Source organism: Dromiciops gliroides, chromosome 1 (assembly GCF_019393635.1).
Source record: "Dromiciops gliroides isolate mDroGli1 chromosome 1, mDroGli1.pri, whole genome shotgun sequence".
Classification (NCBI taxonomy): Eukaryota; Metazoa; Chordata; class Mammalia; order Microbiotheria; family Microbiotheriidae; genus Dromiciops; species Dromiciops gliroides.
The window spans coordinates 641,162,471-641,190,215 of record NC_057861.1 but is presented as its reverse complement, the minus strand read 5'-3'; the positions used below and the strand labels follow the sequence as shown (position 1 = coordinate 641,190,215).

The 27,745-nt window shown below is 39.3% G+C and overlaps 1 protein-coding gene across 1 annotated transcript in view; it reads right to left on the bottom strand.

Annotated features, from left to right (window-relative positions):
- Positions 1 to 27,745, bottom strand: part of PDCD1LG2 (programmed cell death 1 ligand 2) — a 34,190-nt gene that overhangs the window by 2,010 nt on the left and 4,435 nt on the right. Inside the window, exons 2-4 of the mRNA XM_043979916.1 lie at positions 25,565 to 25,912; positions 20,765 to 21,037; positions 13,264 to 13,398 (exon numbers count right to left, since the gene is read on the bottom strand). Coding sequence (XP_043835851.1) covers positions 13,264 to 13,398; positions 20,765 to 21,037; positions 25,565 to 25,912 — 756 coding nt within the window. The remainder of the gene's footprint in view (positions 1 to 13,263; positions 13,399 to 20,764; positions 21,038 to 25,564; positions 25,913 to 27,745) is intronic.

Here is a 27,745-nt window from a genome sequence, read left to right as displayed (position 1 = left end):
CTTCTCACTCCCAGTCAACCAAATCTTGTTATTTTTACCTTCACAGTATCGCTTGTATACATCTTTTTTTCTGCCAGTCTCACAGTCTCTCCCTCTAGTTCAGGCCCTGAGTACAATAGCTATATTGCAATACATTTCCCTGCTTCAAATCTCTCCCCACTCCAATCGACTTAACTGCCAAAGTGATTTTTCTAAAGAGAAGGTCTGATCATGTTAACCCCCACTCCCCCCTCCTTAATAAACTCCAGTGATTCCCTGTTACCTCCAGAATCCAATACGAAGTCCTCTGTCATTTAAAGCCTTTCATAGCCTGATGTTTTCCTACCTTTCCAGGCTTCCTGTACTTCACTTGCCTACTTGTTGCTCCTTATGTACAACACTCCATCTGCACTATCCATGCCTTTTCACTGACTGTCCACCATGCCTAAGATACTCTGATATTCCTTATTTATGTCACTTAGCTTTCCTGGTTTCCTTTGAGATTCAGGTCAGATTCCACCTTCAGTAAGAGAACTTTCTCCATCTTCCCAGTTAACAGTACCATCCCCTCTCAGATTACCTTCCATATACTCAATTATATCAACCTAGTTATTTTACATACTTTCTGGAGTGAGGGCGGGGGGAGGACTGAAAAATTGATCTCTGGGTCCTCCCAAGAAATCCATTTATTATTAATTATTTTCTCACAACATGTTGTCTCACCTATTTGAATGTGAGCTCCTTGAGGGCAGCGATAAGTTTTACCTTTATTTTGTATCTTCAAAGATGTCTGGCACAGAGTAAGCACTTAATAGATACTTGTTCACTGACCAACTGATTGATTTCATGTCTATCTACATAAACACAAGAGGGAATGGGCCTAAATTGCAATACCCAAAGGAATGAGGTTAGACACAAGGAAAACCTTTCTAAATGGAAATGTTAAGAAACTGGAATGTGTCCTGAAAGGGGATTGTGGTATTGCCTTACCTAGAAAATGTCAGGAACAGAATGAATAATTCAACTTCTTGACAACATTAAGTACATCACTGTTGAGATGAAGAATGAGGAACTAGATATACTTGAATGCTAGGAGTGTGCAGGACAAGAGCCATAGAAAGGATCTTTCCCATACCCTGATTTCCCACCCTCCCTCAGTCCCATGTCCAGGCAAAAATGTGAAATAGGTATTTCCTACTTCCCTCATATCCAGTCTATCCCAGTGAGTGTTTCAGTTTGGCAGGTTGTCCTCAACTGAGAGCAAAGGTATGATCATTTCCATGAATATTTGTTCTTTAAAGAAGGACTCCTGGGGGGCAGCTAGGTGGTGCATTGGCTAAAGCACTGGTCCTGGATTCAGGAGCACCTGAGTTCAAATCCAGCCTCAGACACTTGACACTTACTAGCTGTGTGACCCTGGGCAAGTCACTTAACCCCCACTGCCCTGAAAAAAAAGGACTCCTATGGAAAGAAAGGCTTCCAAGGCCCCAAGGTCTCCCCAGTGGTTCCAAAGGGAGGACTTGTGTCATATCTATCATTATATCTCCAGTACTTAGCACAATGCTTGGTACAATGTGGGGTTTAATAATTGTTGAATGTTTCTTAAACATAGATTGCCTGGAGGGGAGTCCAAAATATAAAGCAGGAAAGATAGGTTTGAGCAGATTGTAGGGACTTTCAATTATAGTTCAGGGAATTTGTATTTTATTCCATAGGCAACATGGAGCCACTACAGTGTTTTGAGCTGCCAAGTACTACAATGAGATCTTTTTTTGGGGGGTGGGGGGTGGGGCAGGCAACTACCATAGGAGCTAAGTTATATACTTAGAACCATCCAGAGAAAGGTGTTAAGCTGATTTAGGATGAGACAGCCATGTATAAGAGTGAGCTCCAGAGGGGCAGCTAGGTGGTGCAGTGGATAGAGCACTGGCCCTGGATTCAGGAGGACCTAAGTTCAAATCCAGCCTCAGACACTTGACACTTACTAGCTGTGTGACCCTGGGGAAGTCACTTAACCCTCAATGCCCTGCAAAAGAAAGAAAGAAAGAAAGAAAGAGAGAGAGAGAGAGAGAGAGAGAGAGAGAGAGAGAGAGAAAGAAAGAAAGAAAGAAAGAAAGAAAGAAAGAAAGAAAGAAAGAAAGAAAGAAAGAAAGAAAGAAAGAAAGAAAGAAAGAAAGAAAGAAAGAAAGAAAGAAAGAAAGAGTGAGCTCCAGGCATTGTTCATAAGCCCTGAGGTAATTCATAGTAAGGGCCATAGAACTGGAAAGGATCATAGAATTTTTAGAGATCTTAAAGATTACTCCAATTATAAGCTTAAAGGATTTGTCAGGGTAGGGCTGGGGATATCAGTGATAAATCAGTCCTATTTTTATGTTTATTCATTACATAGTTACACAGTAGGGCCTCATCTAAATGACTGAAGAAAGATAATTAAATCTGAGAATATTATGCATTCAGGATTGGGTAAATGTATTAATCCCATCATTTATTTCCAGTGAGCTGCAGAGTTTATGACCTAGAATACTTTGGGGCATTTCCACATCTATCTAAATCTGAAGGTCAAGACAAGTGGGTAAAATATTTCGATTCCTCATTAGTCAGTGGCCGAGAAAGCCCATGTATTTTATCAGGCCCCACCAGTCTGGGAACTATCTTAATCCTCTTGAGAAGTCATTTCCAGTTCAGTATTTGGATGAAGTTTTGATCATTTCAAGTTTCTAGTCATTCTGGCTGCTGGTTCTTTCCAGCTTTATTTAAAAGTTCATTATTTCAATCTATGTCTAGCAAAATGGTTTTCAGGCTACACATGATCTTTGGTCTCTGACATCTACTTTCAGGGGAGCACATGCTTTACATACAGCTCAAAAAGGGAGGAGGCAGTGAAGTGGGAAAGAAATCTGCAGAAATAAACAAAAAGCCCTAAATCAACCTTGCGTGCAAAGCAGAATGGTTTAGAAGAAGGGGCTTTGAATCCCCCAAATGCACCTCACCCCCCCCCCCAAATACATTTCTTGGTGTTCTCTACCACCTCAATTATATCTCCATATATATTTCATAATAATAACTAGCATTTACATAATGCTTTAAGGTTTACAAAGAAATTTACATAATGTTATGTCATTTGATCCTCACAAGAACCTGGTGAGGCTGGTGCTATTATCATCCCCATTTTACAGATAAGGAAACTGAGGCAGGGTACAGGACTTGCCCATGATCACATAACTAAGTATCTGAAGCAACATTGGAATCCAAGTCTCCCAGATCTCAAGTTCAGCACTCTAAACACTGAGCCATCGAAGCTGCCTCTTTTTGCTTCTTGAATCCTCCTAGCTCCTTCAAGGCACAGAATATTAGTTTTCATTTGGCCTTTATGTCCCCAGCAGCTAACATAGTCATTATACAGAAGGAGGTGCTTAATAAATACTCATTGGATTGGAGCATATAGGATTTTGAGTCAGAGGACTTGGATTGAAATTTTTGCCCTGTTACTTAATACCTGTGTGTTTCTTAACAAATCACTGAATTAGTTTCTTCATTTGTATAACAGAAGCATGCTTAGGGGTTCCAGACATGGTTAGACCAGGTCCTTTCCAGTCTGAATTCTAATGTGATCTCAAGTTATGTGGAAATTACGTATGACTTTTAAAATGAATTTTGATTAAATTCTGAACTTAGATATAGTACCAAAAGACTGGTCCAGAAATGACTAGTCAAGGAAATACCACTTTCTCAGGAAGACTAGGGCTGGTTGTTTCACAATAAGGGGGAAGAGCATCTGAAGAGTCACATTCACATCCTCTCCAATGATTCTGGTCTTTGGCCAGGCTCTCCAGTACTAAAAGACAATGGAAAGAGCATTGGCTCAAGATTCAAAGGACCTGGGTTCCAATCCTTCTTCTCCTGCTCACTACCTGAATGCCTTTGGACAAGTCCCTTTATCTCCAAAGTTAAGTCAAGCAGCAATTATCTATTAAGCACTTACAATGTACCAGGCACTTTGCTAGGTGCTGCAAATACAAAAGAAGGTAAAAATATGCCCTGCCCTCTAGGAGCTCACAGTCTAAAGGGGAAGACATCATGTAAATATCTAAGTAAATGCAAGATATTGTGGTACCTCAGTACTCATTGTTAACTGCTTCCTGAAGGCTCAATGGGTGGTGAAAACATAAGGAGAAATGTAAATTGAAAAAATGTTTCTGAATCTCAGAAATTCCACATTTTACCTGGCAATTTATAAATTGATGGGTTTTTTATACAAAACCTTAAAACTAGACAGACATAAATTTAAAAAACAATAATTAGATAAAATAAAACAAAATTGAACTTCACTTTACTTGTACTGAGAGTTGATGGCCTAATGGAATGGCGGAGAGGTAGAGGAGGAGGAGGAGGAGGAGGAAGAGAGAGGTTTTTATTTGGAAGGGGAATCCCCTCCCAATAAAACATCAGGCACTCATACAGGGGTTCTTTCCCTTTTCTGTCTCTTAACACCGCTTTGCTCATCAAACAAGTCCAAATAAGCTTGAAATGGGGGGTGGGGGGAAGGACAAGAAAGTGCACAGTGAAATATGTGGGGTTTTGCACTGAGCACAAACTGCTGTGAGACTTTGTTTCATCCAGAGAAGCAAGATATGGGGCTGTCTTGACTCTTACAGCTTATAGTAAGCACGAGTGCTGAGCAAGCATGAGTGCTGAACCATTTTTTCTTATCGAAATGTGAAGAATACCAAATTCAAGTGCAGAGGTATGACTGCATGTACAATTGAAATGGGAGATAATATCACAGGGAAAAGTGCTAGCAACTAGGGAGGCTAGGAAGTCTCCTGAAGAGGGTCGACCTTGAGCTAAATCTTAAAGTAAACCAGGGAAGCCAGAAGTGGAGTCTAGGAGAAAAAGAATTCCATGCATGGGGTACAGCCAGTAAAAAATCATGGAGTAGGGAGATGGAGTGTCTTGTCTAAGGAACAACAAGAAGGCCAGTGCCGTTGAATTGTAAAGTTCATGGAGAAAATTAAAGCATAAGACAACTGGAAAGGAAGGGACGGGCCAGGTTATAAAGCCAAGCAGATTTTATATTTGACCCTTTAGGTAATAGTAGTCCCTGGAAGTTTGTTGAATAGAGGAAGAGGCTAAATGGCTAGACTTTTAAAATTTAATTTAATTGTTAATTAATTAATTTGATTTTGTGAGGCAATTAGGGTTAAGTGTCTTGCCCAGGGTCATACAGCTAGTGTCAAGTGCTTGAGGCTGGGTTTGAACTCAGGTTTCTCTTGACTCCAGGGCTGGTGCTCTATACACTGTGCCACCTAGCTGCCCCATGACTTTTAAAAAATAATATTTTGTGCACAGGAAGGTGGGTTAGCTGTACCAAATCTGGAGCTTTACTATAAATCGGCAGTCATCAAAACTATCTGGTACTGGCTAAGAAATAGAGTGGAGGATCAATGGAATAGGCTAGGCACAGTAGCAAAATGACACTAGTAATGTAGTGTTTGATAAACCCAAAGACCCCAGCTTCTGGGATAGGAACTCAGTATTTGACAAAAACTGCTGGGAAAACTGGAAGATAGTATGGCAGAAATTAGGCATAGACCAACATTTTACACCTTATACTAAAATAAGGTCCAAATGGATACATGATTAAGACATAAGAGGTGATACCATAGGTAAATTAGGAGAGGAAGGAATAGTCTACACCTTTCAGATCTTTGGAAAGGAGAACAGTTTATGACCAAACAAGAGATAGAGAATATTCTGAAATGCAAAATGGATGATTTTGATTACATTAAATTAAAAAGGTTTTGTACAAACAGAAGAAATGCAGCCAAAATTAGAAGGGAGGCAGAAAGCTGGGAAACAATTTTTACAGCCAGCATTTCTGATAAAGGCCTCATTTCTAAAATATATAGGGAACTAAATCAAATTTACAAGAATGCAAGTCATTCCCCAATTGAGAAATGGTCAAAGGATATGAACAGGCAGTTTTCTGATGAAGAAATCAAAGCTATCTATTCCCATATGAAAAAATGCTCTAAATCACTATTGATTAGAGAGATGCAAATTAAAACAACTCTGAGGTACCACCTGACACCTATCAGAGTGGCTAAAATGACAAAAAAGGAAAATAATAAATGTTGGAGAAGCTGTGGAAAAATTGGAACACTAATGCATTGTTGGTGGAACTGTGAACTGATCCAACCATTCTGGAGAGCAATTTGGAATTATGCCCAAAGGGCTATAAAGCTGTGCATACCCTTTGACCCAGAAATACCACTTTTGGGTCTTTTCCCCAAAGAGATCATGGAAAAGGGAAAAGGAGCCACATGTACAAAAATATTTATAGCTGCTCTTTTTGTGGTGGCAAGGAATTGGAAGTTGAGGGGATGCCCATCAATTGGGGAATGGCTGGACAAGTTGTGGTATATGAACGTAATGGAATACTATTGTGCTGTAAGAACCGATGAGCAGGAGGAGTTCAGAGAAACCTGGAGGGGCTTGCATGGGCTGATGATGAGTGAGATGAGCAGAACCAGGAGAACATTGTGCACAGTATCATCAACATTGTGTGTTGATCAACAGTGATAGACTGGATTCTTCTCACCAATCCAATGGTACAAGAGAGTTCCAAAGGACTCATGATGGAAAAGGCTCTCCAAATCCAGAAAAAAAAAAGGAACTTTGGAATATAGATGCTGATTGGACCATACTATTTCTTTTGTTTTTGGTACTGTTGTTTTTCTTTTTTTAAGGTTTTTCCTTCTTGCTCTGATTCTTCTTGTATAACATGACTAATGCAGAAATACGTTTAATGTTATTATATATATAAAACCTATATCAGATTACCTGCTGTCTAGGGGAGGGGGGAGTGAGGGAAGGGGGAGAAAAATTTGAAATTGGAAATCTTATCTAAACAAAGGTTGAAAATTTAAATCAATCAATTAATTAATTAATTAAAAAAATAATATTTTGTCCCTCCTCTCCCCAATTACATGTAAAAACAATTTTTAACATTTTTTTTGTCTTTAAGTTTTGAATTCCAAATTCTATCCCTCCCTCCTTCCTGAGATGGCAAGCAATCTGATTTGGTTTATACATGTAAAACATTTCCAGATTGAATAAACTATATATCCCCAACCAATTCTAGCATTCAAAGCCCTCCACAACTTGCCTCCAACTGTCCTATCATCTTTTAATTGTGCTGGGAAGTTGTGAACTAGAAGTCTCTATGGTACCTTCTAGCTCTAAGATTCTAACTATTGACTGATGTTGATGCTACTATGCCACAGACACCATCCTTGCTGCCTAGGGAAGACTTTCTATGAATCCTCTAGAGATGAATAATAAATGCTTGTTGCTTTTAGTCAGAGAAACATGTAATGATAAGAATTGACATTACATTTCTATGGCATTTTATAGTTTTCTCATTATCTCATTTGAGTCACAAACACAGACACAACCAACCCTATGAGGTAGGTAGGGAAGGTATTATGACCCTCATCTAGCCAACCCCAAAATAGAGAAGTTAAATGATTTGCCCAGGGTCACATAGCTGGTAAATGACTTGACCAGGACAGTGTCCTTACTCCAAAGCCACTGTTGGTTCTACTACACCACAACTGGTCTTCCATGATACAAAGAAAGTGTCTTGGCTAACAAACAGCTATATAGCAAGAAGGGTCCAATTTATAGCATAAAAATGTTCAGTTTCCCATTGTTTATTTATTTTTTTGGGGGGGGTGAGGCAATTGGGGTTAAGTGACTGGCCCAGGGTCACACAGCTAGTAAGTGTCAAGTGTCTGAAGCTGGATTTGAACTCAGGTCCTCCTGAATCCAGGGCCGGTGCTCTATCCACTGCGCCACCTAGCTGCTCCTCCCATTGTTTATTATTAGAATAGTGGTATATTTCCCTATTTGTGTTGACAGAAAAGGATGTGAAAAAAGAAAAAAAAGAGATTGTGCCCGCTTATAAGTTTACTTTGATGCATAATATGGCAATCGATTTATCTGTTGTATCTGGGGGAGAAAATTAAGTCAAGGTTATATTAGTACTAAGAAGAAAAAGTATTTTAATTTCAAGAAAATAGATTAAATAGTTTGGTAGTAGGGTATAGTGGAAAGAATACTGGATTTGGGGTCTCAAGATCCAATCTTGACTTTGCTACTGATGACCAGTGGAACCTACAGGAAGAATTTTTGGGGCCTTAGTTTTCTTGTCTAAAAAATTATGGAGCTGGAGTAAATACCTGTTAAAGTTCCTCCCAGCTCTATTTCCTGTGACCCTGTGATAGAACCAAAAAAGAAGTTGTGTGGGATAGGTGGAGTTGAGTCAGTTCAGATTCTGAGGATGGGCTCTGGAAAGTACCCAGCCCCCAGTCCCTGTTATAGTCAGATTATTTTGTTCATGTTTTATTCCATTGCTAACAACAGAAATCATGTATCTTGCCTTACTAAACCTGATGTACCCTGATACCACCCCTTCCCCCCTGCCTACATTCTAACCCCCCAGTCCTTGTAATGGGTTAGTTATGTCATTGCTACAACACACCTCATACTTCCCTGCCTTGTTCTATGACCAGGCAGAAGAAGATGTCTCCTGCTGGTGCAAACTGCACCCAGATATTACCTCTCCCTTTTTGCATTCCTAAGTTCTAACTCCCATGGTACCAGCTACTGGTACCATCACTCCCTTCTTCCCTCTTGCCCCTCCTTGCATGGGTGGAGTGGTTTCACCATTTTCCCCTCCTGTGGTGTGACCTTTTCCCCTCCCCTTTCCCCCTTGCTTTTGGAACATGTATCCATACTTAGATCATGTGCTGAACACATATGCTGGGTGAGACAGGATTGGATGTTAGATTGTGAGCTCCCCCTGTGCACAAGGGGACCCCCCCAAACTTCCATAAAAACCCAACTCATGAGCCCATTAGTGCATTCCTCATCCCTTGCAAGGGGTCACCCATTCGCATGAGAATGAAATAAATCTGCCTCTGCTTGACTTGGTGATCTCCTCGAGGTATTTGGGTAAACTGAGGCAATTTTGTCCCAAAAAAAGTGCTTATAAAGTATAAAATATCCACATTGGTTTGGGTCCCATATAATGCAGTAGCCCAACTCTCAAAGCTAGTCCTATACAGTATTGTCAAATAGGGTTTCCTGTATGTACCCTTCTCTCCTTGGTGTCCAGTGTCTCAATCTTGACCATTGTGCTACTCCACATAGAATGACTTCCCTAGGCACTTCCCCTTCTCCAATACCATCCCCCCCTCTTACTCTGTCTTTAAAATTTCTCTTCTCTATGGTATTAGATCATAAATTTAGAACTGGAAAGGACCTTAGAGGTCATGGCATCCAATCTCCTTTTTTTTATAGATGTGAAGAAATTGAGGCACAGAGAGGTTAAATAATTTGCCCAGGGTCATATAGCTAAATAAGTGTCTGAGGCAGGATTTGAATCTGGGTTTCTGTATTCTGAGTCCAGAGTTCTACTCCCTTTTAGTTGTCACAGAAGAAAATATTGACTAAGTTAATTCAGTAAATTAACTAAGATGTCAATGATAGGTAATAATATGTTTTTGCATTTTTAAAAAGAATACTTACTCACCCTAAGGAGAGATTCACTAATTGCTTATTTTTACAAAATTATAGAATAGAAACATGATAATGATAATTATAATGATGGAATAATGTTAGTGTTGGAAGGTATCTTAGCGATTGTCTAGTCCAAAACTTCCCAAATTATGATTACCAGAGCTCTGGTGTTCATGTAACAGATGGTATAAAGGGAGATATTTCTAGCCCTTCTGAAATTATACTTGTAGGTACAAAGCTACTCTGACTCTTTCGAAGAGCATAAGGCCATCCCTGTCAAAATTCAATCCAATAAGCATTTATTAATTGATCATTATGTTCCTGGCACTGACAGTGCTAGGTACTGGGGATACAAAGACAAAAGAAGACATATGACCCCACCCATGCCTGAAGAAGAATCCCCTCTATGAGTTACCTAATAAGTGTCCATACAACCTTTACTTGAAGACCTCCAGATAGGGAGAGCTTGCTACTTCCCAACACAGCCTTTTCCACTTTTCCATGCAGCTCTATTTGTGAGAAATGAGTTTGGAAATCTCTCTCATGGTTTCAGCTGAGGTCTTTTTTCACCCCCTGCAAAATACCTCATTCATTTGTGTATTTTCTGATATATTCTAATCTGTAAAACTTCTCCAATTTTTGCCTCCTGTTTTTTTGGAGGTTTTTTTTTTTTTTTTAATAAACTAATTTGCTCGCTACTTGCTATTTGTGTATGCAGAGTTTGATGGGAAGGAACTAACCTGGCAAGTATAAACTGAGGGCTATCCTTCCCACATAAGAAAAGAGATTTTTTTTCCTGAACCTCTAAACATTGTACCACTGGGGATATTGGAGGGGTCAGGGAGAGATATAATTCTAACCTGATTCTACTCTAGATGCTAAGTAGGGAAGGAACAAGCATGCAGCCATCTTCTTTCTCCTGATTCTCTCAAGGCAGAAATTAAAGTCTCCCTTGGAGAGGGATGGGCCAGATTCTAGACATATCTATCCTTACTTCCCATGAGCTGCATTTCTATATTAAACAATTCATGAAAATATAGATACCTTACCTTGATACATATATCTTAGATATGATGGGTCATTGGGAGATGGGTGAGAGGGAAGGGAATGGAAACACTGCATAGCCATTCTATGTATAGAGAAAATACTTTGCAAAAATTATAGTACTATATACATGTTAGCTGCTATAATAATTGTCATTGTTATCATTATTATATTTCTCAAAGACTATAGGGACAAAAGGCTGTTCTGCTTCTTCTTAAATTGAAGAGCTGGAGATAATGGACTAGAGTTCATCATGGACAAAATTGACAAAAGGACAATGTACATTTTTGTTCGTAGTCAATGTGTGGATTTGTTTGCTTGTTTATTACAAGGGAGAGTTTTTGAAATAATTTTTTTTTGTTGGTGGGGGGGTAGAATTTGGGATACAAGGGAGTTCGTGATAATGCTAAATATGGCAGTAACTGTGTCAATAGGAAGCAAGTTCTATATGGTCTCTTCAGGCCTGTCCTATAAACATTCCTCTTTAATACAAAGATTTCTCTTGCCCTTTTTTGTCATCCTCCTCCCTAATCCCATCCAGTTCTCTTACTTTATACAGTAAGTAGTTGGGGCTCCAGGTCCCTTCCAGCCCTCAATTCTATGGACCTGTAGTAGATTGCCCCATAACCTTGTGACTACAGGAATAATAGCAAACTAATGGATAAAGATAGGGTTTTATCTCATGATGAACATGAATATAGAAATAATGACTAGGCTAATAAAAAAAGAAACAAATAAAAAAGACAGTTCCCCAGTTGGAGTGTCATATGATAGTACATACCGTTTTCCCTCATTATTTTGGAATGGGGAACCAGGACTGTTGTCCTTTTGAGAGACCAGCTTGGTTTTGATAAACAGATTGTTTAGGAAAGTACCAGACATACCCTATCAACCCTTCTGTTGGTTTTGCAGAAAGGGGCCTCCCATGAAAGCCAGTGGCAAATATGCAGGACCCAAATCTACCAGCCAGAAAATAAAAAAGATCCTAAGATCTAGTGTTAGAAGGAAACTTTAGGCTAACCACTTAGTCTTAGAGATGAAGTCAATGAGTCCTTGGGAATGGAAGTGACTTGCCCAACATATAAAGTTTGTACATGGCACAACTGGAATTAGAACCTAGATCCTCTTGCTCTAATTCCAGCATTGAGCACTATTGACATCTTGGTTGGTTTTCCATTTTTCAGGGTTTAAGTCAAAGGATCTTGCTTTTCCTATCTGGTTCAAGAGTTCAGGACAGGGTTAAGTGAGGGAGTCAGCAGGATGAGAGAAGGACCATGCAGAATGCCCCTTCACTTTTATTTCTATCCATGTCCAGACATCTGTCCCAAATTATATTGGAGAGATACCCTAAGAAGGGTTTTCTAGGAAATCTAACAATGAGTCAGAGATGACTTCTGTAGGGAAATTCAAATCAAAGAGCCTGAGTCACCCCTGAGGGTTCCATGGGGTGCTTGATCATATCTTTATTATAAGGAGCATTAATTAGACTGGGAATTGGATGACTTAAGTTCTGATACTTGGAAAAGAGATTCAACTTCTTTTGCTCGGCTGCAGAGAAGCAGAACTAAGCATAATATGTGGCCATTGCAGATAAGTATATTTTGGCTCAGGATAAGGAAAATTTCCTAAGGATCAGAGTTGTCCATGAATGTGAATGGGCTGCCTTAGGAGAGAGTGAGTTTGTTCTTTCTTTCTTTTTTCTTTTTTTTAAGCAACAAACATTTATTTTATTTTTTTACAGTTACATGTAAGGGTAGTTTTCAACATTCATTTTCATAAAATTTAGAGTTCCAAATTTTTCTCCCTCCCTCCCTTTCCTCCCCCCTCCACAAGATTGCAACCAGGTTATATATGTACAATCCACAAGTGTTCTTTTTATCTGTTCTTTTTATGGGGGTGCATAGCAAGCTTCCTCATTAGTTCCTTGGTATTGTCTTGGATCATTGCATTGCTGAGAGTAGTTAAGTCATTAACAGTTGCTCACTGAACAATACTGTTGTCACTATGCACAATGTCCTCCCAGCTCTGCTCACTTCACTATACATCAGTGTTCATGAGTGAGTTCTTTCTTACTGCAGAACTTCAAGTGGAAGTTAGTAAGGCTTAGAGGAGACAGCAGCTGAGGTCCCTTCCATGCTGACTGGATCCTTCCATGCACTCTGAAAGGCTAACCCTGACCAATATGATCCTTAGAGACAGCAGAATGACTCTGTTAACATCTGGATCTCATCAACACTAATATATCCTTGGATCAGAGAGAGCAGAACAAGGCAGTCATGCTTGAAGGAACAGAACATTCCTCCCCTCACTTTATTTTTTTAATTTTAAAAAGGAAAACAAGGATCTGCTTACCAAAGATCAGCCCTAACTCGTTTAGGGGAAAGACTATGAGAACGTCAAATCAAAACCAGCAGGACAGGGTGGTGTTTATAGTATCATGGAGATATAGAACAGAGAGTTAAAAAGGCCCCTACTGATGATATAGTTTAAACTCAGTGAATTTGATGAAGATGCTAAACCCAAGGAGATGAAGTAACTTACTCAGCTATTAAGGATCAGAGCCAAGATTTAAACCCCTGATTTCCTGACTCCAGCCATGTCCAGCCCTTTTCCCACTATGAGTTAAAGTGATCCATAGAGATAATGGAAGCTTACCGGTTCTGTGAGAGAACTTTGGGCAGAGCCGTCTTCTAAGGGATATCAGGGCCACCACAAAAATCAAGATGATGATGCAGGTGGGAATGAAAACGTAAGTTAGAGGTAATTTTCTATCTGAAAAGTTCTTCCAATCTGCAGAAATAAGTTACACCAGAACACTGTTAATGGTTTCAACATGGTTTCTGATACACACCATCAACAACTACACTGGGCTAAGTTCTTGTCAGGTATTTGAGAATTGCCAGCTAAATTGAATTGGGTTAAACAAAGTTGGTTCCTGCCCTTTAGAAGTTTATCATTTGCAAAAATCTTTGAGATGCTTAGGCGTAATGTACTTTTGGGGGAGGATTCTGGGAAGATGGCAGAGTAGATCTGAAAACTTTCAGCTCTCCAAATTTCCTTCACACACACACACACACACACACACACACACGCACACACACACACACACACACGCACACACGCACAAAGACAGACCATCACCTCATAGGGAAGGTAGAGCAGCAGCAAAAAAAAAAAAAAAAAAAGACAGGGTAAAGCAGTTGTTCTCCTAAGACTACTTGAGAAGACTCCAGGAAAGACTGACCTCCAAGGCCAGAGGTTGTGCCTAAATGAAGTGCAAACACCTCTAGACTCACTCTGGGAAATCAACAAACAAGTCATGGGGGCAGCTGGGGTTGGCCAGCTGCCCCAACCTTAGAAATTTTCATGTCACTGACAGTGTTGAAGTCTGACTGATAAGTAGGAGAAGATTGAAAGACCTTCCACTGTCAAGATGCCAAGCACAGCTTTGCTGACCAGATACTTCCTGGTCTGCCACTATAGGGCAGAAGGAACTAGAATACATCTGGTGAGTGCAGTAGCAGAGGGTGGAGACTTGGATGGCTGTGAGCACTTGCAGGAGAGCAGAGTTCCTGGTTTCAGTTTCAGGGCAAAGAAGACAACTATAGTTTGTAGCCACCAGAGGAACCATAGGGAGCAAGATCATTTGGAGGATAGTGTCGCTGGGGTCCCTAGCTATGGCTTAGGAGTGGGGAGCCCAAAGTTGAGCCCCAGGACAGACCTCAGAAAAAAAAAGCAACAGTAAAAAGGAGCTGAGTCTTGTGGCATCATTCTCCATACAATGGGACTAGAACTTTATTACACTAATAATTGCTAAGAAACAAAACAAAAAAAAATAAACAAACAAATGAATGAGCAAATGAATGAATAAAAAATCCATACACACACACAACTAAAAAAAAATAAATGAATGAATGAATAAATAAATAAACAAACAAACAAATAAATAAATAAATAAAAATGAGTAAGCAAAGTAGAAAGAACCCAGCCATAGATAGGTACTGTGGGGATAGAGAAGAGCTGGGTTCATATTCAGAGGAAGATAATGTAACTAAAAATGTCACTCCTTTTTCTATGAGAAACAACAAATGAACCCAAGTACAAAAAGAGTTCTTGGAAGAATTTTAAAAGAATTTAAAAAGTTAAATAAGAGAAATCAAGGAAAAATTAGAAAAAAATAAGAGTAATCCAAGAAAATCATGAAAAGAAAGTCAACAAACTTGAAAGAAAGAATCAGCAAAACCCATAGAAGAATGTGCTGAAATCATCTTCTACCAAGAATGGCTTGGAAGGTCAGAAGGAGGGAGCTGTTGTGCTGAGACAGGAGTGGAGCCCAACCCCACAGTCACCCTGACACAGATCCAGTCCCAGGAAGGCTCACCAGAGAAAGATACCCTCCAGAGCCTCTGAATCAGCTGCAGCACCAATGTCATCTGGAACTAAGCTCACAGTCTGGTGAGAGGGCTGAGCCCTTGGTAAGGGGGAGACTGCAGGGGTCTATGCTGGTGCTGAGGCAGAACTTGGGTTTTTCACCCCTGCTGGGAACCAGGAGGTAGGCTTGAGTAGCTGTGGCCCAGGTGGGGGAGGGACACAGGCCCCTCAAGAGCTGACAACCACAACACACAAAGCTGGTTGATTAGCAATTTGGTCTGTGGTTATCTACAGACCAGGGAATAGGCCAGGTGAGTGAAGAACCTACTCCTCCTGAAATCATACCACCTGGGACCTTCTGAAGCTTGGGATAAAAGTCAAGCTTTTAGCTTGGGAGCTAAAATTCAAGTAAAAGAAAGGCAAGGTGAGCCAACAGAGAAAGGTGAGGACCCTAGAAAGTTTCTTTAGTGACAAGGAAGATCAAGGTGCACCCTCAGAGGAAGATGTAAATGTCAGGGCCCCTATATCTAAAGCTTCCAAGAAAAATATGAATTGGTTTCAGGCTATAGAGGTGCTCAAAAAGGACTTTGAAAATAAAGTTAGAGAGGTGGAGGAAAAAAATAGAAAGAGTAATGAGGGTGATGCAGGAAAAACATGAGAAAAAGTCAACAGCTTGAAAAGTCAAATTGGCCAAATGGAAAAGGAGGTACAAGAGCTCTTTGATGAAAATAATTGCCTAAGAATTAGGATTGAACAAATAGAAGCTAGTGACTTTATGAGAAACCAAGACACAATAAAGCAAAACCAAAGAAATAAAAAAAATAGAGGGCAATGTGAAATATATTCTTGGAAAAACTGTTGACCTGGAGAGGTGGAGGAACAATTGATCTGGAGAACAGATCAAGGAGAAGTAACATAAGAATAGTCAGACTACCTGAAAATTATGATTAAAAAAAGAATCTTAATAAAATATTACAAGAAATTATTAAGGAAAATCACCCTGAAGTTCTAGAATAAGAAGGCAAGGCATAAATAGAAAAAATCCACTGATCACAACCTGAAAGAGATCCAGGTGTAAAACTTATAGGAATACCATAGCCAAGTTCCAAAGCTCCCAGGTTAAGGAAAAAATATTAAAAGCAACAAGAAAAAAATTAAATATCATGGAGCTACAATAAGAATTACACAAACCTAGTAGCTACTAAGTTGAAGGACCATAGATCTTGGAATACTATATTTAATAGAGCAAAAGAGTTGGGGTTATGACCAAGGATAACTTACCCAGCAAAGTTAAGTATAATCTTAAATGGGGGAAAAATGGACATTTTATGAACTGAAAGATTTTCAGGTATTTGTGACAAAACCAGCAGAACTTAAAGGTAAAGTTGACATATAACATCCAGGAGAAATATAAGGTAAACATTAAAGATCAATTATAAGGGACTCAATGTCAAATTGTTTACTTCTTATATGTTAAAATATTATCAACATTTTTATGATTGTCAATATTATTTGGGTAGTTTGAAAGATATGCTTGGGCTGAGCTGAGTATATAGCAGAAGAAGCTAGTGGCAGGGAGGGAGAGTAAGACTGGAACCTTACTCTCATCAGGAATGGGTTAAGGAGGGAGCAACATATGTATCTAGAAGGGTATAAAAGTCTTGTAAATTAAGAAAGAAATGAGGGCAATGGCATAGAGTGGAGGGAGAGGATAAGGGAGGGACTCTCAGAGGGGTAGATATGTAAAGGAATAGTAGGGCAAGGTAGTAGGTAGAAACAAAGCAGAGGAGTGAGGAGGAATAGGAATAGGATGAGAAGGATAATGAGGAAAAATAGGAAGGAGGAAAATTCACAAGTATAGCTTAGAATGTGAATGGGATGAATTTACCCATAAAATGGAAACTGATAGATTAAAATTTTGAATTCAGCAATATGTGTAGTATTTTTTATCTAGGTTTTCTTAAAATAGAAATTTATTTTTATATTGAATGCTCTTTTTTGTTCTGTTGTGTACATGTCAATTTTTTCTTTTCTTATTCTGTATTTAAGTTTAAAATAAATTTTAAAATTTCCCCAAAAATATACTTTTAAAAAATGAACTTGCTAGGAAGAAATTCTATTTTAAATAAACAAAAAATGATCCAAGGAGTCAAATATCACTAAATGGCAATTGGTAAGTTAACTCTGGGCCTTCCAGAACTTGGATACATCTTAAGTCATTCTTTAAGTTGCTGAAGTACACTTGTTCATAATTTCCACTTATGCTTGCCTTGATGATACATTGAGAAGGGCTGACAACCACTCCAATTATGAGAAGAATGTGGTCAATCTAAGAAGCCAAGAGCAGATGTCTGATAGGGATATAAATAGTAGAGAAGAAACAAACAAGCCTACATTCAGTGGAGTGGAAACACATGAAACATTTTAGGAAACAGAAATTAAGAAGTTTGTAGGTGAAGTGACTGCAGGGAAGTCATTGCTGGTATCAACACCAGGAAACCATAGAACCACAAGGGCACTATCAGTTACCAGAGAGTTTGCCTGTCCTTGCATAAATGTCAACAGAATCCATTAAGGAAGGGTTGTTATTAGTTGGGGTTGGAATGACTCAGTACCAGTGGCATCCAACCAACAGATATTCATTGAGCACAGAAAGTAAAATCCTTGAAGTCAAGGACTACTTAATACTTGTCTCTGTATCCCAGCACATAGCACAGTGTCAGGCATGGGGTAGGTACTTAATAATGGCTTCCTAGGTTTAATTGAATCAGTGAAGCTTAAGCCTTCTTCAAAAGAAAAAAGATCAGATAGAAGAGGTAGAGTTATGTGAGAAAAGATATGTGAATTCATGGACCTGAGGATGGATACAAAAAGCAGAGCATCTGGGTGAACATAAATGGAGGGGGAAATATTATAGGTGTATACTACTGGTTATCTTGCTAAAAGAAGCATGTACACACATTTCTCTTGAGAAATATTACAAAAACCCAAAGATATCAAAGAAAGAAAGAACGTACCCATAAGTACATAAATATCCAGAGCAACACTCTGTGTGTGTGTGTGTGTGTGTGATTGTTGTAGCAAAGACCTAAACAATAAGGGAATGTCCATCAATTGGAGAATGGCTAAACAAATCACGGAACATGAATGCAATCATATCATTGTGTTGTAAGAAATAACAAAAGGGGTGAAGTCAGAGAAGCCTAGGAAAACTTAGATGAACTGATGCTAAGCAAAATGAATAGACTTAGGAGATCAGTTTATACCTGACCATTATATTATAAAGAAAAACAACCTTGGAAGACTTAAGAACTCTGATTGGTACAATGATCAGCCAAGACTTCAGAAGACCAATGATGAAACATGTTTCCCACCTCCCAGCAGGTGATAGGTGATAGTCTGGAGATACAGATGAGACATACATTTTTGTATATAGCCAATATTTATGGATTTGTTTTGATTGACTATGCTTATTTGTTACAAGAGAAGTTTTTTTTTTTCAGGGCAATGTGGGTTAAGTGGCTTACCCAGGGTCACAAAGCTAGTAAGTGTCAAGTGTCTGAGGCCGGATTTGAACTCAAGTCCTCCTGAATCCAGGGCTGGTGCTTTATCCATTGCACCACCAAGCTGCCCCTTACAAGATAAGTTTAAAAAAAACCCTTTTTGTCCAGGGTTGGGAATGGGAGAAGGAGAATTTGGGGCAAGAGGGGGGGTAGTACCAGAGATGTAAAAAAAAAGAAGAAAAAAAGAACAAAAGTGCTAGAATAGCATTAATTAATATGCACAGAAAAGAACATAAGGAAGTTCAGTGGGAAACATAATCAACTAAGAAAGCTTTGTAATTAATGTATTACATTTATTATATACTTTTTTTTAAAGTGAGGCAATTGGGGTTAACTGACTTGCCCAGGGTCACACAGCTAGTAAGTGTTAAGTGTCTGAGGCCAGATTTGAACTCAGGTACTCCTGACTCCAGGGCTGGTGCTCTATCCACTGCACCACCTAGCTGCCCCTATTATATACTTTTAAAAAACAAGTCCATATATAAAAGATTCATGGTTTTCATAAGAAACCCTATTTTTCCATCCTTTGTACATGGAAATATTTGTTGAAGTGTTTGCCAAGTTAAGAATAACAAAAAAGTGAAAATTTTTCTGAAAAGAAAAGGATTTGAAATTAGCACAGGAATAAGACATGATAGTAATGATTTGTATATCTATTAGGCATTTCATTCTGATAAAAAGCAGAGCATCTGACAAATGCTTCACCTGCTGATAGTTTCATTACCTAGAAAATAGAGGAAGTGATGAGGTAAGTTGCTAATCTAGATCTAATTCTCACCAACAGGAAGAATTGGTTGGTGACATGGAAGTGTTTAGAACCTTGGGAGAAAGTGACCAAGTAATTTTAGAGTTCACAATAGCCAAAAAAGGGAAATATTGAACACACTATCAAAGTCACTGATGAAATCTTGAAGTTATGAAGAGAGGGAAGAGTAATCAAAGGTAGTCTGGGAAAGAGTCATACCCATTCCTATTGTCATATCATTTAAGACTGAAGGAATTGGAAAAGTTTATCCTGAAGAATACCTAAGGAGGGCCAACTTGCCTAGTGTCATGCAGCTAGTAAGTATCTGTGGCTGAATTTGAACTCCAGTCCTCCTGACTCCAGGCTCCACACTCTATCCACTGCACCATCTAACTATCTTCATTTATAGATGAAAAAAGAAAGGCTTAGAAAGATTAACTCACTCCTATAGTCATATATCTGGAAAAGTACCAAGGAAGTCCCTTCAGGAAAAAAAAAAAGCATTTAAAGCTGGAAAGGACCTTAAATATCATCTGACCTACAGTCTGAATTTACAAATCAAGAAACTGAAGCCCAGAAGATTAAATTATTTGCCCCAAATTATATAAGTGGTAAATAGCAGAGCTGAGATTATAGGCAGGAAGATACCAACCAACAAACAGCAAGGCAGCCTGAAGAACAGACAAAAGACAGCATGTGCCGGCTTGGTCAGTAGAGGAGAGAAGACTAAGTAATTTGGAAAACTTTTATGAAAGAGGCAAACCAGCTAGTTCTTGAAGGTGTATAAGGTTTAGGCAAACAGAGAGGAGAGGATGAGGAAAAGTAAAGAAGTATTTGGAGGACAATATTTCGCCTGGAGGCAAGGGCTCTTGTAAGGAAAACCAGCCAATCTGACTCTGAAGCCCTTTTTTTTAGGGCCTGAGAACTATATGGAAGGAGCTCTGGTACGGCTTAGAAGTTTGAGTTGGAGCATGCCAATTTTAACATTTACTTGCTGTGCAATTATGAATCTGTCACCTTGCTTCAGTTTCCTCATCTATAAAAAGGGAATAAAAACACTCAGGCTTGTTGTAAGAACAAAATTTTGAACTCCCAAGAGACACTAAAATGTAGGTTATCATCATTTAGTCTAGGTTTCCTGGGATAGCTAGGTGGCACAGTGGATAAAGCACCGGCCCTGGATTCAGGAAGACCTGAGTTCAAATCTGGCCCCAGACACTTGACACTTACTAGCTGTGTGACCTTGGCCAAGTCTCTTAACCCTCATTGCCCCACCACCAAAAAAAAAAAAAAAAAAAGAAGAAGAGTCTAGGTTTCCCAAGGAAAAGGAAAGAAACTGATAATGAGACTGCAGACTCTGGAAATAAGTTACTGAACTTGCCCGGATTACATGTTGTTGCCAAAAGGCATTTGATAAGTACCACCCATCCCCTTCCACTGGCAGCCACTGATGTTTAAGAGGGAAGTCGATGGTTACCTAAAACAGTGTTCATGATAGCAGACGTCCTTTCTTGGGTAGCTTGATTCCAGAATTCACAGGTGACGTTCCTATGGGTGTTTGCTTTTAGCCTCAGGACACTGGTGATGTAATAGAGGCCCTCAGGAGTCTTTGAGTAAGTGGTATTAACAGGTTCACTGATGTTTACCCAGGATACCACTGCCAGAGGATAGCCTTTAGATTGACAGGTAAGCTCCATTTCATTGCTTCCTGGGACCCCGAAGACTTGGGTATTTATTGGCTTGTAGGAAGCTAGGCAATAGAAAAATGAAAATGGAGTAAGTTTTCCTTTTCTACTTCATTTATTACTTGCTTTCTTGCCCTTATAGAGCTTACATTTCCCTGCTAGTTGCCCCCAGGAAAAGTTTTAGTTGAAATACTTAAACAGGTGTTCTTAGAGTTCTAATTAATTTTTTCAATTCAATTCAATAATCACTTATTAGTCAGTTACTGTGTGCAGGGCTCTGCTAGGCACAAACATATATGAAATATAAATATGAAAAAAGGGACAGTTCCTGCCCTCAAGGAGTTCATGGTCGATTAGGAGGCAAGGAGTCTTCTCTCCTTGCTGTTAAAAATAAAGGAAACTGGGGGGCGGCTAGGTGGCGCAGTGGATTAAAGCACCGGCCCTGGATTCAGGAGTACCTGAGTTCAAATCCGGCCTCCGACACTTGACACTTACTAGCTGTGTGACCCTAGGCAAGTCACTTAACCCCCATTGCCCCGCAAAAAAAAAAAAAAAAAAAAAAGGAAACTGGTCATCATCAAAGATCTCAAATGATATCATGACCAGGAGAGCAAATATAATTACATGGATTGCTAGAGCGCTTTAGCTGCATCTTTCCTTTGCCCTTATCATACACTACGCTGTATTAATACTAAATTATGTGTGATGGACCTCCCTCTTTCCCCATAGACCATATGCTCCTTGTGTTACTTTTCATATTTATATTTCATATATCTATATGATATTTATTTTTTTGCTTAGTAGAGTCCTGTACATAATGGGTGACTAATAAGTGTTTATTGAATTGAATTGAAAATTAATTAAAACCTTCAGAATACTTTTTTACCTGTTTCGACTAAAGCTTTTCCTGGGGACAACCAGCAAGAAAATGTAAGCTCAATGAAGGCAAGGATTCTTTCATTTCTTCTGATTGAGGAGAAGCAAGAAACAGACACTAGATGCCCCCAAATAATCATGAGCTGATGGTATTTACTTAGTATTCACACACTTAATTGTTCTTTGTGTATTGTTACAAAAAAAGTTAGACACTGATGCCCTAAAACAGGTATTGGTGATGGTTGCTCAGTGGATAGACCTGGAGTCAGAAAAACCTGAGTACAAATTTTGCTTTAGACACTTAATAGCTGCCTGATCCTGGTCAAGTCACTTAACCTTGCCTACCTTGGTTTCCTCAGCTGTAAATATGGAGAAAAAGAGCACTTACCTCTGAAGGTTGTTGCAAGGATAAAATTAGAGATTATTTATAAAGTGCTGTGAAAATCTTAAAATACTAAATAAATGTTAACTATTTGATATAAAGATAAATTGTACAACATAGAGTAAATGATATAGCAAAGGGTCCAAGCTAAAAAGAATTCAGTAAATATTGACCTAATTTGTGCACATCAGTAAGCTGTGGAAAATGTGAGTTGCTTGTTGGCATTGGATGAGAAGTGGAGAAAACCATTACTAGTTTTCCAAATAGGCAGAGAAGGCTTTTTTGAAAGATGTAGAATTGTAAGAGGTTTGCAATTCATTAACACACTAAATCATGTAATACTGTGTATTATGATTGTCAGTGTTTGTGTCTTTTTCCCTATTATTACTATTATGCATAATAATAGTTACTATTATTAGTTACTATATAGTTACTATCATAGTTACTATTATACTATAATAATTAATAGTTATTATTGTAACTTATCATTGTGTAAACTTCACAGAGGTTGGGGGCCCTGTCTTATCTAAACCTGATTACTTCTAGCACCTACCAACAGTAGTCTGTACATAATAGGTATGCTATGTTTATTGAATGAATCAATGACTGATTAAATGAATACTCTTTGTAGAAGCTGATTCATGCATAGGGATGAATAGAGAAAGCAAAAAGCAGGAAATGGTAGCAATAAGCAATAGTGATGATGGTTTTACTTACCTGGATAGGACTGAAAAGCAGTTTAGTTTATGTAATTCTTAGACTACACTAGTTAAGGGTAAAAATCATTGATCCTGATATACAGAGAGATATTACAGACTAATGAGAAACATGAATAAATCATTAGGCAAACATTGCCACAATCATCATCATCTCATCAACAAAAAGTATTTGCAATGTACATAACATTAAATAAAATGGTGATTTTGGTATCCATTTTCAGAAAAGGGAATAAAAGTAGAAAAGCCAGGACATAGAAGGTTGTAATAAAAGTTTTTTAATTGAATAGAATAACCTAGTCAGAAGGGCAGTTAGGTAGAGTGCTGGGCTTGGACTCAGGAAAGACCTGAGTTCAAATCCTATCTCAGACACTTAGTAGCTGTGTGACCCTGGGCAAGTCACTTAACCTGGTTGGCCTCAGTTCCCTCATCTGTAAAATGAGCTGGAGAAGGAAATGGCAAACCACTTCAGTATCTTTGCCAAGAAAACCCAACTGAGTTCACAAAGTGTTGGACATGACAGAAATGACTAAACAACAAACTTAGTCAGAAAATGACTAGTAAATGGATCGGATATTTATATTGGGGGCTAAGAGGAAAGGACATGGAGGAGTAAAGTTTGGTAGAAAAAAAAATTTATCAGGATTTGGGAAATAATGAACTAGCATTTATTAAGAACCTGCTATGTGCCAGGTTTTATACTACATACAGGAATTATAAAAACAGAAATGAAGCAATCCTTGCCCTCAAGAAGTTCACATTCTATCCAGTGAAATAGCACGTACACATTTATGTATATACAGCCATCTCAAAAATCACTCCTTGTTTGAAAAATGAGATGGAAGTGTTACTCACCCACCTCCCACAAAATGTGGAAGTTGGGTTAAGGGCAAGTTTCTTAAGAAAAGATGAGCAATTTTCATTGAATTATGTATCATAGAATCTTAGAGGTGGGATGATAAGAGTCATTAAGTCTAGCCTTATGCTCAGGGAGGAATCTTTTCTATATTAGTGATAACAGATGATCACTCAGCCTTTACTAATATGGGGATCTGAAAGAATGAGAGACCACTATCTTTGGTAGTAGCCTCTTTCACTGTTGGACACATTAAGTGAATCAGGAACATTTATCAAACACCCAATAGGTGCTAGTCATTGTGTTAGGCACTAAAGATACAAAGATACAAGAGATTCTTTCATTAGGGTCTCCTGGGGGAAGTAAAAAATAAACAGATAAATCAATGTAAAATATATATAAGGTCAATTCAGTGTCATTTGGGGATAAGGGCATTAATAATTGGGAGGATCAGGAAAGGCCTCATGGAGGAGGTGGGGAAAGGGTATTTTCCTCACCTCTCACTTGTCCCCCAGCAGTAGCTATGGCAGCCACATACATGGCAGTGAGAATAGATGCTTGCCTAGGTGAGCCTACGATGGGACCTCAAATTCTGGGCTGCCTCTTTTGCTTTGTGTTTCTTTCCTTGAGCACAGGTGACCAAGCAACAATCCCAAGAAATTACTGCTTTCAGATTTGGTGGCTACCTCATGAGCTTGAGAGGTGTAAAGTCACTGATTTGGATGCTGCTTGCCCAAGGATGGGAGGTGTTTCCTGTAACTATAGCCTTTATGGAGAAGAAGATGACTTCATCTAGGAGGATGAGACGTTTACGCCAGAAGATATGGACACCGATTGCTCTTTGGACAGTATGTATCTGAGGTGAATGTGAAATATATGTTCAGCAGTCCCATAAATCTCCTCCGGGTCTTTATCTCCCTAGAGTATATTTGAGGGAATGGGTTATAGTTTATTTCTTAGGTGTATATTAATGAGCCCTTATGCACCTTTTGCATTTTAATCAATTCTTTTGTTGTTAAGTAACCATCTGGGTCTGCTCTTTTATACACTGAGTACTCTCTGCTAGAAAGGATCCTAGTAATCCCTTTTAAGGGAGACCCTAGACAAGAGCCATAACTAAGCTTTTCTGGAGATTATAGGACCATAGATTTAGAGTTGGAAGGAATTTTATTTTATTTTATTTTATTATTTTTTTTGGTGAGGCAATTGGGGTTAAGTGACTTGCCCAGGGTCACATAGCTAGTAAGTGTCAAGTGTCTGAGGTCGGATTTGAACTCAGGTCCTCCTGACTCCAGGGCCGGTGCTCTATCCACTGCGCCACCTGGCTGCCCCTGCTGAAAGGAATTTTAACAGTCATCTGGTCCAACCCCCTCATTTTGTGGGTGAGGGACTGAGACCCAGAGCAGTTAAGTGACTTGCCCAATATCATCACAAAGCTAATAAATGGTAGCAGCAGGATTTTAACCCAAGTCATCTGGCTCTAATTCCATCCATTCTTTCCAAGCTGACTTCTGAACTTTAGGTGGGGGCATAATAGACAAGAAAATACAAGAAAATGCCTGCCTCCCTCTGTTTGGGATCAGGGCTCCCCAGGAATGGAACCAAATCTGTTCAAGCCCAGAGCTGGAGTCCTTGCTGTCCAAGATTCAAGGGCTTTTGCACATTCTGGAACATACCTTCATTCACCCTTTTCTCTTTATATACCCTTACCCACCTTCATATATGAGCATGTGTTTTTGTACACCCTTATAAGATAACAAACCTTTTACTTGCAGAGTGACATATTTGTAGTCACCAGCTTCCCTATAGAAAAGCAGGCAGTGGTACTGGCCAGCATCCATTATTTGGACATCCCTAATATGAAGCAAAGCCCTCCTGAGGGACAGTTGGTCCTCTAACAGTGTCATTCTTCTTCCATTGTGTTCACTGTGAATTTCCAGGTCGTTCTGCTTACTAGGAAAACTTACAATTTTCCTTTCTTCCTTTGCCCAAGTGACTCTTAATGCTCTAATGTCCACTTGTCCACCAGCATCAAAATTACACTCCATTGTCACATTGCTACCATAGTCTGCTGTATACAGCTCCTTTGGAACAGTCACTATAAATAAACCTACGGGGGAAAACAAAACAAAAATATCATGGTGTTATCTGCCCAGAGACCCCAATTTTATCTTAGTTGGGACAAAAGAGGCCATCCCCATATTATCTCCATGGATTGCCTGGTACAGTGAATAGATCACTTGAATAGAAGTCAAGGGACTCTGTCATTATTAGTGTAACCTTAATGTGTGTCACTTTCCCTAATCTAGATCTCAGGTTTTTCTGTAAAATGAAAGGTTTGGACTATATGGTCTCTGAGGATCTTTCTAAATGTAACAGTCTTTGAATCTATAATCTGTGGCCTCATAACTTCATCTGGGACGTTTTCTTTTGCCTTCTCCCATTCAGTGCATCAGCAATTCTTTCTTTTGTATTGTTTCTTGGATGCACTGTCACTGCCCTTTCTTATGTCCCTAAACATCCCATACCTTGGCTAACACAACTATCTTTGTCTCTACTTCCTTTCCAATGCAGCCAATCGAAAATCATCTTCACCAAACACTGCTTATCTAGTTACCTCCTTGTGTGTGTGTGTGTGTGTGTGTGTGAGAGAGAGAGAGAGAGAGAGAGAGAGAGAGAGGCAATTGGGGTTAAGTGACTTGCCCAGGGTCACACAGCTAATAAGCGTTAAGTGTCTGAGGCCAGATTTGAACTCAGGTCCTTCTGAATCCAGGGCCGGTGCTCTATCCACTGTGCCACCTAGCTGCTCTCCAACTATCTCCTTTTTAAGGTCCTGCAGTGGGGCTCCTTTCTAATTATGTCTCATGTCAAATTAAACCTCCTATAGTATAGTGGAAAAAAAACAACACTACATCTGAAATGAGGATCTGCATTAAAATGTCATCTCTGATAATTCCTACTTTTGGGACCTTGGGCAAATTATTTAACCTCCTTTGCTCTAAGTTTCCTCATCATAAAATGAGGGCTTTGGACTAGACGGCTTCCGATGTCCCTTGCAGCTCTAGATGTATGAACTTAGGATATTTGTTGGGAGCCTTTCCATGATGCTTTAGTAACTGAGCCCTAATCACTTCAGCAATCCTTAGTCTTCATCCATTACTCCAATCATTTATTCATTCAATCAAAAAACACTCTGAGAATGCCTGCTAAGGGCAAGGTGCCTCCATCCTCCTGGTCACCCAGGCTAGTAATGTTGGTGTCTTTCTGGACTCCTCACTCTCTCTCACGCCCCATATCCAATCAATTGCCAAGTCCTGTCATTTCTATCTTCTTAATAGCTTACATATCCACTGCCTTCTCTCCTCTCTGACACTGCCACCAAGATGGCGGCACTAAGCCTAGTGCAGGCCCTCATTTCCTCACACCTGGATTACTGCAATAACCTGTTTGTTGATTTCCCTGCCTCAAGCTTCCCCTCTCTCCAGTCCATCTTCCACTCAGCTGTCAAATTGATCTTCCAAAAGTAGAAGTCTGAAGATGTCACCACCCCACTCCCATTAAATCAACTCCAGTGGCTTATTATTGCCTCCTGAATCAAATATGAAATCTTCTCTATAACCTGGCCCCTTCCTACTTTTCTAATCTTCTTACACCTTGTACCCCAGCAGGTTAGCTGTGATCCAGTGTCACTGGTTTCCTTACTTTTCCTCAAATGTGACACCGCATCTCTCAACTAAGCATTTGTACAGGCTGGCTGCCATGCCTGGAGATCTCCCTCTTTATCTCTACCTCCTAGCTTTTCTGGTTTGAGTCTTAGATAAATTCTCATGTTCTGCAATTAGTCCTTCCTGCCCACCCTTTAATTCTAGTGCTTTCCCCCTGGTGATTATGCCCAATTTATTATAGTGTATATACACACATATATAAAGTTTGTACATAATTG